The 19,136-nt window shown below is 51.9% G+C and overlaps 1 protein-coding gene across 1 annotated transcript in view; it reads left to right on the top strand.

Moving 5' to 3' along the window:
• Positions 1-2,261: 2,261 nt before the first annotated feature.
• LOC119957452 (poly(ADP-ribose) glycohydrolase-like) overlaps positions 2,262-19,136 on the top strand; it is a 31,964-nt gene continuing 15,089 nt past the window's right edge. Inside the window, exons 1-9 of the mRNA XM_038785528.1 lie at positions 2,262-2,311; positions 6,722-7,015; positions 8,243-8,371; positions 9,586-9,666; positions 12,853-12,927; positions 13,619-13,708; positions 14,935-15,095; positions 15,848-15,927; positions 18,927-18,987. Coding sequence (XP_038641456.1) covers positions 6,806-7,015; positions 8,243-8,371; positions 9,586-9,666; positions 12,853-12,927; positions 13,619-13,708; positions 14,935-15,095; positions 15,848-15,927; positions 18,927-18,987 — 887 coding nt within the window. The 5' untranslated portion in view covers positions 2,262-2,311; positions 6,722-6,805. The remainder of the gene's footprint in view (positions 2,312-6,721; positions 7,016-8,242; positions 8,372-9,585; positions 9,667-12,852; positions 12,928-13,618; positions 13,709-14,934; positions 15,096-15,847; positions 15,928-18,926; positions 18,988-19,136) is intronic.

Here is a 19,136-nt window from a genome sequence, read left to right as displayed (position 1 = left end):
TGTTGTGCCTGTCCTGGGAGTGTTTGATGGGGACAGTGTAGAGGGAGCTTTACTCTGTATCTAACCCCGTGCTGTACCTGTCCTGGGAGTGTTTGATGGGGACAGTGTAGAGGGAGCTTTACTCTGTATCTAACCCCGTGCTGTACCTGTCCCAGAGTGTTTGATGGGGACAGTGTAGAGGGAGCTTTACTCTGTATCTAACCCCGTGCTGTATCTGTCCTGGGAGTGTTTGATGGGGACAGTGTAGAGGGAGCTTTACTCTGTATCTAACCCCATGCGGTACCTGTCCTGGGAGTGTTTGATGGGGACAGTGTAGATGGAGCTTTACTCGGTGTCTAACCCTGTGCTGTGCCTGTCCTGGGAGTGTTTGATGGGGACAGTGTAGAGGGAGCTTTACTCTGTATCTAACCCCGTGCTGTACCTGTCCTGGGAGTGTTTGATGGGGACAGTGTAGAGGGAGCTTTACTCTGTATCTAACCCCGTGCTGTACCTGTCCTGGGAGTGTTTGATGGGGACAGTGTAGAGGGAGCTTTACTCTGTATCTAACCCCGTGCTGTACCTGTCCTGGGAGTGTTTGATGGGAACAGTGTAGAGGGAGCTTTACTCTGTATCTAACCCCGTGCTGTACCTGTCCTGGGAGTGTTTGATGGGGACAGTGTAGAGGGAGCTTTACTCTGTATCTAACCCCGTGCTGTACCTGTCCTGGGAGTGTTTGATGGGGTCAGTGTAGAGGGTGCTTTACTCTGTATCTAACACCGTGCTGTACCTGTCCTGGAAATGTTTGATGGGGACAGTGTAGAGGGAACTTTACTCTGTATCTAACCCTGTGCTGTATCTGTCCTGGGAGTGTTTGATGGGACAGTGTAGAGGGAGCTTTACTCTGTATCTAACCCCGTGCTGTACCTGTCCTGGGAGTGTTTGATGGGGACAGTGTGGAGGGAGCTTTACTGTGTATCTAACCCCGTGCTGTACCTGTCCTGGGAGTGTTTGATGGGGACAGTGTGGAGGGAGCTTTACTCTGTATCTAACCCCGTGCTGTACCTGTCCTGGGAGTGATTGATGGGGACAGTGTAGAGGGAGCTTTACTCTGTATCTAACCCCGTGCTGTACCTGTCCTGGGAGTGTTTGATGGGGACAGTGTAGAGGGAGCTTTACTCTGTATCTAACCCCGTGCTGTACCTGTCCTGGGAGTGTTTGATGGGGACAGTGTAGAGGGAGCTTTATTCTAACTGGAGGGGTGCATCAGGAGTCCAGTGCCCAGAGGTGTACAATTATTGGGTTCTACTAGGTCGAGGGAGTAACTCTATCCCGAATGTCTCTGCTCCAGTAGGTGGCCGTGAATAGAGTCTGGGAAACGCTGTCATCTAGAGGTGTGTGAGACTTACTGCAACATGTTCCAAATTGCATTGGTCTAAAATCAAATACTTACCACCTACAATCTCCATTCTCCATAATCAATGGGTGAAGAGTCCCCAGAGGCCCTGAAGACTGGCCAGCCTGAGCAACTGTCCTTGGAGTAATATTCCCCTGCACCCCTCCCTCTCAAACCCCCTTGTGATGATGGCTCAGCACCTCCGTGCACACGGGGCAGCCCCCGTCCGATTCCGCACAGCGTGACCGTTTTGGGGAGAACCGGAAATAAATGCGGACGGACGGGGAGATTGAAAAAAATGTGCTTGAATTTGCGTGGTGCTATTTTAAAAAATAAATTTATACACTACCCAATTTATTTTTTTCCAATTTAAGGGGCAATTTAGCAGGCACCTACCCTGCACATCTGTGGGTTGCGGGGGGGAGGGGGGGGGGGGAGAATGTGTGAACTCAACTCCACACGGACAGCGACCCAGGGCCGGGGTCGAACCTGGGACCTCGGCGCCGTGAGGCAGCGGTGCTAACCACTGCGTGACCGTTACGCCTCCGTCGTGTTATTTTTGACCTCATCACGGCCTCGTTCCTTCCATGAACATGCCCCCCCCCCCCCCCTCGTGGCGGGCAGCGGTCTCCGAGAGAGTTGACCGCCAGGCCAAGCCGGATTTTCATTTAGTTTGCGGCTGATCTGATTCCCCCCCCCCCCCCCCCTCTCTCTCTCTTCACATCAGCTTGGGCAAGCTCCTCCTCCAGTGTCGCCCTCCTCCAGCTGTGTCTGATTTACAGGAAAGAGCTCGGGTGCCGAACTTTCACTTTCAGTCCTCACGGCCGTGGAGGGCGATGCCCGTGTCTGATTGGAGGGCCGGCTGGGTCACGTGACATTCAAGTATTTTTTTTTGTTGAGTTGAACTCTTTTCGGCTTGGTGGAGAAGGAGACAGGCAGGTGAGTATGTGTGCGTGTTACTGTGCAGAGCAAACTCCCTGCCCTGCGATCCTCTCCCCTTGTTGGGAACCCCTTCAATTCCCCCGCAATCAAACTGGAGAACCTTAAAGCTCAAACAGTGCGGGGGGTGGGGGAGAGCTATCTTCCTTGTTTTATCAGTCAGGGAGGGGGGGGGGGGCTGCACACATTGGCTGTACGTACACTGTGAAACAGGTAGAATGGTCAACAATACAGTTGGAGGGCAGCACAGTGGCGTAGTGGTTAGCACTGCTGCCTCACGGCGCCGAGGACCGGGATCGATCCCGGCTCTGGGTCACTGTCCGTGTGGAGTTTGCACATTCTCCCCGTGTCTGCGTGGGTTTCACCCCCACAACCCATAAAGATGTGCAGGTTAGGTGGATTGGCCGCGCTAAATTGCCCCTTAATTGGAAAAAATCAATTGGATACTCTAAATTATTAAAAAAACAAATACAGTTGGCCACTCGGCCCGTGCTGATATAGGTCAAAAAAAGTGTGCAGCGAACTCTACCCCTGGTGACCTTTGCCCTGTAATCCCGCCGCTCGGTCAATCGTCAAACCCGCGACTGCGTCTCCGCCGCACTCTCCAACCCGCTTCCGAGGCGAAACCGCGCCAAAACATCTTTCCTCCCCTCGCCATTGCTCCTCGAACTTTGCTTCCTGCTCCTCCCCACCAGCGGGAACAGTCTCTCCCTACCTCCTCGGCCCCTCGTGCGTTCGAACCCCCTCCCCCTCCCGTCTCCCATCAAACCTCCTCACGGCCTCCCCTTCGCTTCCGAGGAGGCTAGGCCCCAGGCTTCTCCCGTCTATCCCTCCTCGGAACTGAACTCCCGCGTCCACGTCACAGAGGGTGAGTGTTTAACCACTGATTGAGCTGTTAACCAACCATTCCAGGTGAACCGCCGGCCCTTTGGTTTTGTTGACACCCGCTAAGAGAAAACTACCACGGTCCAGCTTTCTCTCCCATATATTTTTCATTAAAATCTCCCGGGAGCAACTGCTCCACCTGCCCAATGTTCATCTGCCTGTCTTGGTTGACAATAATTATGGCCGTTTATGGAAGGCTTTTTTTGGCTACTTTCCACATTTGAAACAGCAGCCTGTTTATTTAGGCCGCAAAGGTACCGTTATCAAGAGCACTGTGTGTTCCTTTGTGTTTGGCTTGCTGGTAACAGGGAGTGGCGTGGCTCCATTGGCACCGATTCCCTGCCAATCAGACATTTCGAGCTCCACAAGGGATCAATCTCAGGAGAGGGGGGAGAGAGAAAAGGGAAAATAACAGTTGACAGGATCGGAATCGCCGATCATTACAACAGGAAAGCGGATCAATTGGCTGTTTGAGCAACCTGTTACTTCATACGATGGAAGTGTTGCTGTAACACTTATCCCCTCCCCCCTTCCCATCATCCTTGAGAAGGTGGTGGGTGAGCCGCTGCAGTCCGTGTGGTGTAGGTACACCCACTGTGCTGTTAGGGAGGGAGTTCCAGGATTTTGACGCAGCGACAGTGAAGGAACGGCCGATATATTTCCACGTCGGGGCAGTGAGTGACTTGGAGGGGGAACCTCCAGGTGGTGGGGTTCCCAGGTATCTGCTGTCCTTGTCCTTCTAGATGGTAGAGGCCGTGGGTTTGGAAGGTGCTGCCTAAGGAGCCTTGGTGAGTTGCTGCAGTGCATCTTGTAGATGGTACACACGGCTGCCACTGTGCGTCGGTGGTGGCGGGAGTGAATGTTTGTGGATGGGGTGCCGATCAAGCGGGGCTGCTTTGTCCTGGATGGTGTGGAGCTTCTTGAGTGTTGTTGGGAGCTGCACTCATCCAGGCAAGTGGAGAGTATTCCCTCACACTCCTGACTTGTGCCTTGTAGATGGTGGACAGGCTTTGGGGGGAGTCAGGAGGTGAGTTACTCTCCGCAGGATTCCCAGCCTCTGACCTGCTCTGGTAGCCACAGTATTTATATGGCTGGGTCCAGTTCAGTTTCTGATCAATGGTAACCCCCAGGATGTTGATAGTGGGGGATTCTGGGATGGTAATGCTATTGAATGTTGAGGTGATGGTTAGATCCTCTCTTGTTTGAGATGGTCACTTGTGTTGTGCGAATGTAACTTGCCACTTGTCAGCCCCAAGCCTGGATATTGCCCAGGTCTTGCTGCATTTGGACATGGACTGCTTCAGTATCTGAGGAGTCGCGAATGGTGCCGAACATTGTGCGGTCATCAGCGAACATCCCCACTTCCGACCTTATGATGGAAGGGAGGTCATTGATGAAGCAGCTGAAGATGGTTGGGCCTCGGATACGACCCTGAGGAATGTCCTGGAGCTGAGACGATTGACCTCTGTCAACCACAGCCACCAGTCTCTTTGTACAGCAGGCGAGAGCTCCCACTGTGTCCCTGTGCTCGTCCCCTCAAGCAACATACCCTGCTCACTGTCACGGTGTTGTTCGTGGCAGCTTGCTGTGCAAATTTCCATCACAACACTTCCATAGATATTTCCATGGCTGTGAGGTGTTTGTTGGGGTTGTTCTGTGGTTGTGTAAGGCGCCACGTAAATGCAGAGATGGCCAAAAATGGTCATTTGCTCCCTCGGCCTCAGTAGCCAGGGGCTCCACTGTCAACATGTCAGTCAGAGGTGGGTGTGTGAGCTTCCAGAAGGTTCCATCAGCACTATTGCATATTTGAGCAGTTACTCACAGCGTGCTCTATGGTGCTGATTGAACACTCATTCTTATAACATAGAACAGTACAGCACAGAACAGGCCCTTCGGCCCTCGATGTTGTGCCGAGCAATGATCACCCTACTCAAACCCACGTATCCACCCTATACCCGTAACACAACAACCTCCCCCTTAACCTTACTTTTATTAGGACACTACGGGCAATTTAGCATGGCCAATCCACCTAACCCGCACATCTTTGGACTGTGGGAGGAAACCGGAGCACCCGTAGGAAACCCACGCACACAGGGGGAGGACGTGCAGACTCCGCACAGACAGTGACCCAGCCGGGAATCGAACCTGGGACCCTGGAGCTGTGAAGCATTTATGCTAACCACCATGCTACCCTGCTGCCCAAATTCTTCAGTGGAAGATTTTGCTCATTGTCTCTCGCATGGCCTATGGAGAGAATTCACAGATTAGTCCCAATCTCCCCTCCAAGAACAATACAGCACAGGAACAGGCCCTTCGGCCCTCCAAGCCTGTACCGATCACGTGTCCTATCTAGATCAACCGCCTGCACCCCGTCTGTTCATGTGCCAATCCTGATAAGTCTGAAAGGTCGCTAACGTATCTGCCTCAACCGCCTCACTTGGCAGCGCATTCCAGGCCACCACCACCCTCTGTGTAAAATAAATCCCCCGCACATCTCCACTGAACCTATCCCCCCCATACCTTGAACTTGTGCCCCCTTGTAATTGTCATTTCCTCCCTGGGGAAAAAGCCTCCAACTGTTGACATCTATGCCCCTAATAATTTTATATACCTGCCAGATCGCCCCTCAGCCTCCGTCAATCTAGGGAGAACAATCCCAGTTTATTCAATCTCTCCTCATAGCTAATACCCTCCATACCAGGCAACATTCTGGTAAACCTTTTCTGTACTCCAAAGCCTCCACGTCCTTCTGGTAGTGCAGTGACCAGAATTGGACACGGTATTCCAAATGTGGCCCGAACCAACGTTCTATATAACGGTAACATAATCTTTGAGCTTTTATACTCGATACCCCGTCTTATGAAGGCACAATATGCTTTCTTTACCACCATTTCCACCTGTGCTGACACAGATCTGTGGACCTGCACGCCCAGATCTCTCTGTGTCTCTATGCTCCTGATGGTTCTGCCATTTATTTTACATCCGAATTGGATCTACCTAAATGCATCACCTCGCATTTGTCCGGGTTAAATTCCATCTGCCATTTCTCCGCCCAATTTTTCAGCCCATGTATATCGTGTTGTACTCTTCATCACTCTCCTTTTCCCTCATAGAATTCCGGGAAGTATTTATCCAGTTCCCCCTTTTTTTGAAAGCTCCTAGCACTGGCCGAATGGATTGTCCTTGTTGGCTTAATCGAGACTGGCCACCATTTTGAATCTTCACAGTGCAAAAGGAGGCCATTCGGTTACCTTAAGTTGATTGTTGGCACACTCGGGCTTGTTCATCGAGTGCTCAACTTCCCTTGACAAATTCCTTGCCCTTCCCTAGTTTCCCTCCTGTGCGCTTGAGGCGAATGATCCCAGATTCTCCGCTTTAACTGAAGTCCCTCCTTCCCCTTTAATCGCTCCCCTCTGCGCCCTCTCCAAAGCCTTGACAACCTTCCGAGGGCGTGGTGCCAACATCCCCTTACTGCTGACGTAAAGATTGAGTGTTATGTATTTGTGTTCCTCTGTTGATGAACAGCCTTTTTCCAACCCGTCCGACCGCTTTCACGGTCCCCCCCCCCGTCACCGCCCCGTCCGCGAACAGGAGGCGGCAGGCAGGAGAATGAGCGAAGATCGAACACGCTCAGATGGCCTGGTTGAGGGCAAAGGCAATGTCGGGCAGCCAGGCTTTGTGGCAGTCAGCGACGAGCCTCATTGCTCCGGGGACGCTTGTCCGAGCGCAGACGGCAAGGGGGCGTTTGAAAACCCGGCACCATCTTACCTGGAGTTGCCACCTCTTGAGCCGTCAGCGAGTCACACCGTCTGTGTTAAGGTGAGTGACCTGTCCGACCATCATTGACACTTCTCCCCTGAGTGACAACCTTCTAAAACAAAAAAAAAATGTATTCCTCCTGAATTGTGGGCGCTCCTGGCCAAGTCAACCCTAATTGAACCAAGTGCTCTGCGAGGCCACTTCAGGGGCCTGGTTAACTTAAATTGGTTGATGGCGCACTCAGGCTTGTTCAGCGAGTGCTCAACTCCCCTCAACAAATTCCTTGCCCATCCCTAGTTTCCTCGAGCAGTGGGTGGACGCAACTGGGGTGTCTTGCTAGTCCCTTTCAGAGGGGTAGCGGAGAGTTAATCACATTTGCTGGGGGGGGGGGGGGTCTGGAGTCACGTGGAGGCCAGACCGGGTAAGGACTACATTAGTGAACCAGATGGGTTTTTAAACGACAATGGTCATCATTACTGAGATTAGCGACAATTCCAGATTCGTTAATTGAATTCAAATTAGTTGGATTTGAATCCGTGTCCCCTGGAGAATTAATCTGGGCCAATTAAATGATAAAAGTCTATGGGAGTTGGGGGGGGGGGAGGAAATTAGAAGGGAACGGGGACAGGTAAAGGAAAGGTGGGTCCCCAGGAGATGTAAGTGGGGAGTAACAGAATCCTGACCAATCCTGGATAAGAAAAAAACGGGGGGGGGGGGTTTACTGGAGTGGCGGTCGGCATCGTCACCGGGGGTAACTTGGTTGGGTGACCTGAATGATTTCCTGCGGTTGGAGAAGATAAAGTATGGGTTAAGGGGCTCTGCAGAGGGGTTTGAGAAAAGGTTGGGAGATGTTTGTGACCATATTTGAGGAGCTGCTGGTCGCTAGGAGGGGAGGGGGAGGGTTAAAAAGGGGGGGGGGGAAAGTTATATTAGACTGTATGGTTGATTGCTGGGAAGTATGTTTCCCAGGGTATTTACCTGCTGTGACCTGTTTAGATCCATGTTTGTAATATAATGCAGCTTTAAAAAAACAATCAGCGGAGCTCAGTGAGGCTGACCGAGAGCGGGATCAGGATCTGAGAATAACTGGCACGCCCGGGTTGGGGGTGGTGGGGCTGTGCTTGCCAACTGAATGGGACTGTTCTGCAAAGCGATCAATCAGTCTGTATTTGGTTCCCCACCCCCGTCCCGATGTCGAGGGGATCGTGTGGCGAATACGGTGTGTCGGCGCTGAAAAGCTTCCGTAAAAGTGCCCCGGAGCTGTCAGTAATCTCGCCTTCCTTGCAGATATCGGCTTTGAAATCGGGAAAAGTAATACCGTTCAAAGTTTCAAGCGCAGAGGACGTCTGGAGGTCTGACTTTGTCAAGATGCCGTTTTCGAACCATTCCACGCAAACCAGGACAAAAACATTTTCGGTAATGAACTGGAACGTTTGATGAATGATATCAAAACGATGTTGCCTGCTAATGTCAGCCTGCCACTGATCTGCATCATAACATATATCTGTCTTGTACTCTCGCCCAATTGAAGATAAAGGCTATGGGCCTTCCAGAAGCAGCCAGCTGGACACCGAGGAGGCAGACCCGGTGGTGTAGCTCGTCAGGGCACGGCGGGGTGACACAGCGGTTAGCACGCCTGCCTCAGCCAGGGCCCCGGGTTCGATTCCCGGCTTGGGTCACTGTCTGTGGGGAGTCTGCACGTTCTCCCCGTGTCTGCGTGGGTTTCCTCCGGGTGCCCCGGTTTCCTCCCACAGTCCAAAGATCATAGAATCCCGACAGTGCAGAAGGAGGCCATTCGGCCCATCAAGTCTTTGCACCGACACTATGAACGACCACACCACCTATGCCCAATCCCACCCTAAGGGGCAATTTAGTATGGCCAGTCCACCTAACCTGCACATCTTTGGACTGTGGGAGGAAATTGGAGCACCCGGAGGAAACCCACGGACACACGGGGGGATCGTGCAGACTCCGCACAGTGACCCGAAGTCGGAATCGAACCTGGGTCCCTGGAGCTGTGAGGCAGTAGTGCTAACCAGCATGCCGTTTTAGGCATGTGGGGGTTAGGTGGATTGGCCATACTCAATTGACCCTTAGTGTCCAAAGATGTGTAGGTTAGGTGGGGTTACGGGGATAGGGAAGGGGAGTGGGCCTAGGTAGAGTGCTCCTTCAGAGGGTCGGTGCAGCCTCGATGGGCCGAATGGCCTCCTTCTACACTGTTGAGATTCTGTTTTTAAAAATGTTTAAATAAATTTAGAGGGTCCAATTATTTTTTTTCCAATTAATGGGCAATTTAGCGTGGCCAGTCCACCGAGCCTGCACATCTTTGGGTTGTGGGGGTGAGACCCATGCCGACACGGGGAGAACGTGCAAACTCCACACGGACCCAGAGCCGGGATCGAACCTGGGACCTCGGCGCCGTGAGGCAGCAGGGCTAACCCACTGCGCCACCGTGCTGCCCCTGAGATTCTATGATTCTTGCTGTGTATGGAGCCGTGAGATCCGTGAGAGGAGGGGGGGGGAGGTGAACAGATGAAGTTAGAGCTGGTTAACGTGGACTAAATGTTGTAACTCGGTGACATTGCAACAAGAAGGGAAAAATAACCCCCTCCCAATCGATTCTCTTGCAGCGTTCCGTTGAAGTCAAGCGTTGGAAGGTGATTAAGCAGGCGCTGGACGAGGCCACGTTCGAAACATCGAAGCATTTAGAGGTAACTAAATCTTTGACTGAAACTAGGGGCTGGTTTAGCACAGTGGGCTAAACAGCTGGCTTGTAATGCTGAACAAGGCCAGCAGCGCGGGTTCGATTTCCGTACCAGCCTCCCCGAACAGGCGCCGGAATGTGGCGACTAGGGGCTTTTCACAGCAACTTCATTGAAGCCTACTCGTGACAATAAGCTATTATTATTATTATTATTATTATTATTATTATTAATATTAAACTCTGATTACATCCCATTGAGAGTCTATTTTAACATCTCGTTCTTTGGTCTCGATTCCTGATTGCGGAATGATCTGCTGGAGGATGTTAGTTCATTTTCGACAGACCCTGTCCATATTACACCTGCCGGATATGTTAGAAACGGAATATGCTGGACATAGTCAGCCGGTCAGGCAGCATTTGTAGAGAGGGAATCCGTGTTAACGTTACAACGTGTTCGGACGAAATGTAACTGGAGCATTGGCCGTGATTCAACGGACAAAACACAGCCCCGTTCCGGACGCAGATAGACTTAAATTAGCCTAATTGATGCTAAACATTCCCAGGAATAGGTACAGCACGGGGTTAGATACAGAGTAAAGCTCCCTCTACACTGTCCCCAGCAAACACTCCCAGGACAGGTACAGCATGGGGTTAGATACAGAGTAAAGCTCCCTCTACACTGTCCCCATTAAACACTCCCAGGACAGGTACAGCACGGGGTTAGATACAGAGTAAAGCTCCCTCTACACTGTCCCCATCAAACACACCCAGGACAGGTACAGCACAGAGTTAGATACAGAGTAAAGCTCCCTCTACACTGTCTCCATCAAACACTCCCAGGACAGGTACAGCACGGGGTTAGATACAGAGTAAAGCTCCCTCTACACTATCCCCATCAAACACTCCCAGGACAGGTACAGCACAGAGTTAGATACAGAGTAAAGCTCCCTCTACACTGTCTCCATCAAACACTCCCAGGACAGGTACAGCACGGGGTTAGATACAGAGTAAAGCTCTTTCTGGGCAGCGAACCAGGAATATAATCTTTGAATTATTCTTTCCAAAGTAATATTAATTATACATCTGTGTGAAACTGAATGATCTGAAGGAGGTAAATAATTTTCAGGGTTCAGGAATGTAAGGAACATCTGAAACTGTTGCCCCAAATGAAGCAAAAGCCGATGCTTCTGGAAATTAGGACATTGTGGGAATTTTCTTCTCAAAAGCCTAAAAAGAATAGTTTGGCGTCTGAGTACCGTGTTGTGCTTCGCGATAGAGTCAGGACGAAATGGAAATGGAGACTGTAAAGTCGGGGTATTCATTCCTGTGTGAATCGAGATGTAAGGACACAGTGGTACGGGATTGGTCCACTGTTCCTAGGGAGGATTAAACCTGCGCGGACTGGATTGCCGGGCCTTCTCTATCCCTGTTGTCGCTTCCATGAGGATCAGAGAGGTAGAGACGTATTCGTAGGGGATTGCTGGGGTGCCCTATCGAACCCCATAATCACAATTTGATTCAATGTTTTAAGTTTCAGGTAGCACCTCTTTAAGGGCAGTCCCTTCAATTTGTCCCTTAGTTTATTTGACACCGTGCTGTCGTCACTTTGACTGGTTAATTGATTTGCTGCCGAGGGAGGGGAGGGAGGGACAGAACTCCAGAGCTTGGGGACCAGGCAGCTCGAGGCGCTACCGCCACTGGTCGAGCGGTTAGAATTGGGAAGAGCAGGGGCAGCACGGTGGCGCAGTGGGTTAGCACTGCTACCTCACGGTGCCGAGGTCCCGGGTTCGACCGCAGCCCCGGGTCACTGTCCGTGTGGAGTTTGCACATTCTCCCCATGTCTGCGTGGGTCTCACCCCCCACAACCCAAAGATGTGCAGGCTAGGTGGATTGGCCACGCTAAATTGCCCCTTACTTGGAAAAAAATGAATTGGCTACTCTAAATTTATGTAAAAAAAAAGAATTGGGAAGAGCAGAATTGGAGGAATGTTGGGAAATTTGGATTTTGGTTTGGTATTGTTGTACTTGTAGCGTAGTATCTTTTGAGTTTTGTAGTTTTGGGCAGCACGGTAGCACAGTGAATAGCACAAATGCTTCACAGCTCCAGGGTCCCAGGTTCGATTCCCGGCTGGGTCACTGTGTGTGCGGAGTCTGCATGTCCTCCCCGTGTGTGCGTGGGTTTCCTCCGGGTGCTCCGGTTTCCTCCCACAGTCCAAAGATGTGCAGGTTAGGTGGATTGGCCATGATAAATTGCCCTCGGGGTCCAAATTGCCCTTAGTGTCGGGTGGGGTTACTGGGTTATGGGGATAGGGTGGAGGTATGGGCTTGGGTAGGGTGCTCTTTCCAAGAGCCGGTGCAGACTCGATGGGCCGAATGGCCTCCTTCTGCACTGTAAATTCTATGAAATTACCGTCTCTTGGATCCCTCACTATCAACATCTCGGGGAGCTCCATTGAACACAAACTGGACCCAGCCATATAAATACTGTGGCTACCAGAGCAGGTCAGAGGCTGGGAATCCTGCGGAGAGTAACTCACCTCCTGACTCCCCCCCCAAAGCCCGTCCACCATCGACAAGGCACAAGTCAGGAGTGTGAGGGAATACTCTCCACTTGCCTGGGTGAGTGCAGCTCCCAACAACACTCAAGAAGCTCCACACCATCCAGGACAAAGCAGCCCTGCTTGATCGGCTCCCCATCCACAAACATTCACTCCCTCCACCACCGACGCACAGTGGCAGCCGTGTGTACCATCTACAAGATGCACTGCAGCAACTCACCAAGGCTCCTTAGGCAGCACCTTCCAAACCCACGGCCTCTACCATCTAGAAGGACAAGGGCAGCAGATACCTGGGAACCCCACCACCTGGAGGTTCCCCTCCAAGTCACTCACCGCCCCGACTTGGAAATATATCGGCCGTTCCTTCACTGTCACTGGGTCAAAACCCCTGAACACCCTCCCTAACAGCACGGTGGGTGTATCTACACCTCACGGACTGCAGCGGCTCAAGAAGGCGGCTCACCACCCACCTTCTCAAGGGGCAATTGGGGATGGGCAGTAAATGCTGGCCTAACCTGCAATGCCGACATCTCGGGAGAGGATAATAAAAAGTACCTTCAGGAGGAGAGGAGGCCAAGGATTCACATATTTGCTTGGGTTTGATTCATTAACAACCCTATCTGTTGATCTCGCAGAGCGCTATTAAAGAATACAATCAAAAGTATGCCCACGAATGGAAGTTTTCTGGTCTCCACAGACACTTCGACCAGGTAAGTTGAACCTTTCCCCTCTCACTATCGTTTTCGCAAGGTGCTCGTCAGAGTAAAGTGGGACCGGTGAATATCTGGTATCGTCTCAGAATATCTGGTACCGGCTCCAGATTCGATTCCTTCTCTTCTAATTGATCGCCGCCGGGGTTCTAGCGTTGGTGTAGGGGTATTTGGAGAGGGGGGTGGTGTGGGGCATGGGCGACTGGCTCTTATCAAGTGCGTTGTGTGTATCTGAGCGGGGTCATGGGTCAATCATGTGGGTCAATTCTTGGTGGGGTTCTAGCGTTGGGTCATGGGTCAATTCTTGTGGGTCATGGGTCAATTCTTGGTGGGGTTCTAGCGTTGGGTAGTGATATTTGGAGGGGGGGGTGGTGTGGAACATTGGCGACTGGCTCTTGTCAAGTGCGTCGTGTGCATCTGGGCGGGGTCATGGGTCAATCATATGGGTCATGGGTCAATCCCTGGTAGGGCCTAAGGACTGTATTTATACCCCTGCTGAAGTTCCATTGACTTCGGCAGGGATGGATGATTGCCCCAACTTGGTAAGGGTCACGCAGGGGGAGGGGACGTGGGGGAGTGCTGGGGAGGGGGGTTAGTCACAGAAACCAAAGTTCACTTGCCGTCTCCCCTTCCCGGATCATTCTAGCATTGAAGAGACCTCTGACATTTTATTCTGTTCCTTGCTCCATAGTTGTGCGAAAGCGAGTGCCAGTACCTGCTGCAAAATCTCCTCCCAGCCATGGCGAAACTGGCTCTGAGGTTACCGGAGCTGTGTTCCAAGGTTAGCACTCGCCATCCATGGGATTGGATAGTATGGAAGTTATGCTAAACCTATGTCGTCCCGCGATCAGACCATATTGAGAGCACGGGGTACAGTTCTGGCCACTGTGTTCTAAAAATGATATCGAAGCACTGGAATGAAGATTTGCAAGGATCATCCCAGGAATATGTGGGATAACATATCAGGAAAGGATCAACCGGCCGACTCGCTTTTCCCTTGATAAAGGGGGATGATTGGGTGACCTAATCGAGCACTTTAAAACTCTGACACGTTTTTGACGGAGTGGCCACAGAGAGAATGTTTTTTCTTGTAGGGGAAAGAGCGTAAGGAGAGACCGTCGATATGAGATAGTCGCTGGGAAATCCGATAGGAAATTCAGAAAGAGGGTCTTCGCCCAGAGAGGCCGGGGGGAGGGAGAATGTGGGACTTGCTACCACACTGGGTAGTTAACAGTGAATAGTGTAGAGATGTGCTTGAGGGGAAACTAGACAAATATATGAGGGAGGAGGGTTACGATGGGAGATTTGGATGAGGAAAGAAGGGAGGAGGTTCAAGTGGAGCATAAACACACCCCAGCATGGATGGGCCGAATGGTGTAGTTGCAAATCTACGGGTCGTTCGAATCTGCACACTTTTATATTTTCATAATGATGAGAAAAATGTAAAAATGGATATGCGGGTCTGCGTCCTGGGAAGCGCTTGTACACGGAGTGGGAGAGGGAATTGGGCGGGAACAAGAATGGCCTCAAGAAGTGGGAACATGTCGGGTAACTAAGTGCTTCAGCAACCTCCCAAACGCTCCAATGAAGAAGGAGCACTTGGGAAAGTTGGCGGTGACAGGATGCCAACAAGGAGTCCCGCGGGGTCAAAGGTGGGCCAGTTGCCTTCGTTCTTTGCTGTAAGATTCTATATCTTCAGGGGAGGCCGGGCGAAGACTTCGGGAAAGTCGATGAACAAAAAATCAAAAGGAGGCGGAAGCATTGCTGACAAAAATAAGTTGAGGGTGTATTTAAATTCTTCTCGGGCCGGGGCTCAGCCATTTTGGAATGAGATGAGGAGAGATATTTTCACTCGGAGGGTTATGAATCTTTGAAAAGGCCTCTGGAGGCTTCGTCACTGGGAGGTGGAGGTACGGTGGTCGATCGGACGTCTCCTGTTTCCTTGTCCCCCTCGGGGGGGAGCTTGTTTCACTGAGGGGCCTCCCTCGATTTGTTTTCTCGTTTCAGCCCATTCCGCTCCTGAAACGCCAACAGGCCCACGCCATCACCATGTCGCAGGAGCAGGTCGCCTGCCTGCTGGCCAACGCGTTCTTCTGCACCTTCCCACATCGCAACAGCACGCACCCCAACGCCGAGTACGGCAACTTCCCGAACATCAACTTCAGCAGGTCAGCGGCCCTCTGAGCCGAACCCACACGCGAGCCTCTGGCGGAGGCCCGGTTACCATCCCCCCCCTCCCTCGGCCACAGTTTTGAGGCAAGATTTAGCCACCCCACCCCATGTATCCTGGCCAATATTTATCCCACAATCAACATCACCACGACCACTGTCGCCATGATGTTTGCGGGATCTTGCTATGCGCGGATATGGCGGCAGGATTTCCTACCTCCGAACGGGGACGGCGCTTCAGAAAGGACTTCATTGGCCGTGGAGCTCCTTGAGGTCGCGCAGCGGTCGTGAAAGGTGCTCTAAATAGAAACGCAAAGACCACCGTCCGTCCTTTATTGGGGCCCATTTTCACTTTGAAAGTTTAAAGATGTTGGCAAGAGGGCGCCTCCATCTTGAAGGGCCCTTTCTCTGAGGCCTACTGTGCCGCCGACTTCCTCCTTCACGCCGATTATAGAGAGCGAGCCCAGCCAGCCTCTGCATTTTGGGGGAAAGTCACAGCAGGTTGACCGTTTCTCAATCAGCGCGGGCCTTCGGGCCCCCATTGTAACCATGGCAACGGCGTCCCGAAGCCCACAGGGAACGCCCCGAACCCTGCCAGATTATCCCCGATCCCTGCGCCTCGCGATCCTTCCCCCGCAAAAGAAAAAATCACAGCCGGCAGTGACCGGCTTTCCGTCCATACGCCAAAATGGAAGCTAGATTTACCCACATTTCCACCGCTTGACCGCGCGGCTCTCTTTCTTGCCCGAAGGTTATTCGCGTGCTGCTCGCCGAGGACGTCCGAAAAGCTGAAGACCATTTTCTGTTACTTCAGCAGCGTTACGGAAGCTGGTAAGCATTCGGGGGGCGGTTGGGTACTTGGTTTTGATGTTTCGTCCTTTTGTGTAGGCCGCCATCTTGAGGCCGAACCTCCCACCCCCCGCAGTAGGGAAAGTGGGAAAGAAATATTGACCTGGCCCCCGACAGACACTGACCTGATATTTTCTTCAATGAGAGTCAGTGCAGAGTTGCTTTCCCTCGCGAACCATGTTTAATTGGCGCAGGATTTCAGTCTGCACAGGGGTCTTTACATGAGGTACATCAATATTCTATTCACTGTCTGTCTCTGCCACTTCCCCACACTTCCTCCCTCAGCTCGAGTTCCTCCACCCCCCCACCCCCCCCCCCCCCCCCCCCCCCCCCCCCCCGTCTGCACCTTCCGTCTTTCAACTCTCGCACCCATGGATCTGGAGCCCCGTGTAGGCCAGACCAGGTAACGATGGTAGATTTCTTCGGGAAAGGTAACTTGGAAACACCGGTTGTTAGTGGGTATGTGATTTTTATGGTCTAATATGAGGGATGGTGAAGCCCAATAGTGGCAATCTTCGGGGTATCGGAGCAGCCGGAACTACACATGGGGAAGGGGGCCGACGCCCTCGCTTCCCGAATCGCCCGCCGGAGAATCCTGCTCGGCTGGCGATCGGCAGACTGGCTCGCTGACCTCGCGGAATTCCTCCACCTGGAGAAGATTAAGTACGCCGCCCGAGGGTGGGAGGAAGGCTTCCTAAATACATGGGGGCAGTTCGACGGCCTGTTCCACAACCAGTTCAAGGCCAGCAACGAGGAATAAGATAGGAAAACGGGAGAGAGAGGAAGGAAAAATGGGAAGACAAAGGGGGGAAAACAAGATAGAGGGAGAACCAAAGGAAGGAGCAATCCAGAGGGGCGCGGGGGGAAGGAAAGGCGGGGATATTTATTAACTTAAAAGATAAAAGGCAGCACGGTGGCGCAGTGGTTAGCACTGCTGCCTCATGGAGCTGGGTTCGATCCCGGCCCCGGGTCACTGTCCGTGTGGAGTTTGTACATTCTCCCCGTGTTTGTGTGGGTCCCACCCCCCACAACCCAAAGATGTGCAGGGTAGGTGGATTGGCCACGCTAAATTGCCTCTTAATTGGAAAAAATAAAAATAGACAAAACACACAAGGACTATAACAGTGCAGAATGGGGGCCATTCGGCCCATTAAGTGTGCTCCGTCACTCTGAAGGAGCACCCCGCTTGGGCCCACGCCCTATCCCCCGTAACCCCACCTAACCTTCACAGCCCTGATCAAGGCCAATCCACCTAATCTTCGGACACTTAAGGGGCAATTTAGCACGGCCAATCCACCTAACCTGCACAACTTTCGACTGTGGGAGGAAACCGGAGCACCCGGAGGAAACCCACGCAGACACTGGGAGAACGTGCAGACTCCGCACAGACATTCAAGGCCGGGATCGAACCCGGGTCCCTGGTGCTGTGAGGCAGCACTGTGCCACTTAAATATACTGATGACTGGACCCACATAATTTTACATGAAACAATCCCGTGGTCCGCAATTACCTATGTTTGCGTGAACTCTGAGACACTCTTTTCCCCAACAGCATCCAATATTGAGTAACTTTATTCGCTAAATCTAGTAAATAGTTGCCACAACCAGGTGAAGGTGGCAACGCGTGGGAAATAGTCTTCGGGTTCAGCGAAGGTAGGAAATGGTTGATTATTCCGGGAGACGGAAGTGTCGCTTCCGGTGAGGAAAAACGCTGCAGATTTGATTTCTCACAGAATTTTGAACCTCTTAAAGAAAGGTTCTCCTCTCTCACAAAGGACAACCTCGACAAAGTGGCCTACCTCCCAAGTTCCCGCCTCCAGCTAACTAAACAGCCCAGCCCACGACTGAATAATAATAATCGCTTATTGCCACGAGTAGGCTTCAAATGAAGTTACTGTGAAAAGCCCCTAGTCGCCACATTCCGGCGCCTGTTCGGGGAGGCCGGTACAGGAATCGAGCCCACGCCACTGGCCTTGTTCTGCATGACAAGCCAGCAGTTTAGCCCACTGTGCTAAACCAGTTTTCTCTTTGAAATATTGATTGACTTCTCCCCCTCCTCTGCTCCCGTTGTTGTTAATCTTCCTTCCTTTGGTGGCTGAGTTACAGTCCCTGGAACAAATTCCGATCTGGTCGCAGATTAATTTTTTTGTAAATAATTTTTATTGGAATTTTTGAAAAATAAATATCAACAGAACAATAATAGCAATAACAATAATAAACACCCCCCCGGCACCCGTAACAACGCATATAACAAACCCACCCCCCCCCCCCCCCCCAAGCCCAATAGACAACAAAATAAATTAACAATAAGCAAATTAACTGAAACACTATCCCCCTAAGACCCCCCCTCCCCCCCGGGTTGCTGCTACTACTGACCCTATCGTTGAGCCAGAAAGTCGAGGAAAGGCTGCCACCTCCTAAAGAACCCTTGTACTGACCCCCTCAGGGCGAATTTGACCCTCTCCAGCTGAATGAATCCCGCCATGTCATTAATCCAGGTCTCCACACTCGGAGGTCTCGCGTCTTTCCACTGCAGCAAGATCCTCCGCCGAGCTACTAGGGACGCAAAGGCCAAGACGTCGGCCTCTTTCGCCTCCTGCACTCCCGGCTCCACCCCAACCCCAAAAATCGCGAGTCCCCAGCCTGGCTTGACCCTGGATCCTACCACCCTCGACACCGTCCTCGCCACCCCCTTCCAGAACTCCTCCAGTGCCGGGCATGCCCAGAACATATGGGCGTGGTTCGCTGGACTCCCCGAACACCTGACACACCTGTCTTCGCCCCCAAAGAACCTACTCATCCTAGACTGGTCGCAGATTAATTAAACGCTAAAGTTCACAAAGAGAGCCGGGAATAATTCTGTTCGTCGGTCAGTTCTCGGTCGGTTGAGGGTTTGGGTTTATACTTTACCATTAGTAAATGGATGAAAAACCAATCAGTTTTCACCGTATTTAATCCTAATCTGTACCTTCCTCTTGCTAGTGCGCAAAGGACTGGTTACTTTCCAAAGGTGCTGCCTACCTGCTGGCATCGGGTGGAAGAGGTTAGTGAATTCAATATCCTGCACACCATAACGATTAGTGGATAGCAACAAGCTTTTTCCAAGAGTGAGGATTTCAAGGTGAGAGGGGGAAAGTTTAAGGGAGATGTGCGTGGAAAGTTTTTTACGCAGAGGGTGGTGGGTGCTTGGAA

The sequence above is a fragment of the Scyliorhinus canicula genome, chromosome 26, assembly GCF_902713615.1.
Source record: "Scyliorhinus canicula chromosome 26, sScyCan1.1, whole genome shotgun sequence".
Taxonomy (NCBI): Eukaryota; Metazoa; Chordata; class Chondrichthyes; order Carcharhiniformes; family Scyliorhinidae; genus Scyliorhinus; species Scyliorhinus canicula.
This window is presented reverse-complemented; position numbering and strand designations above follow the sequence as displayed.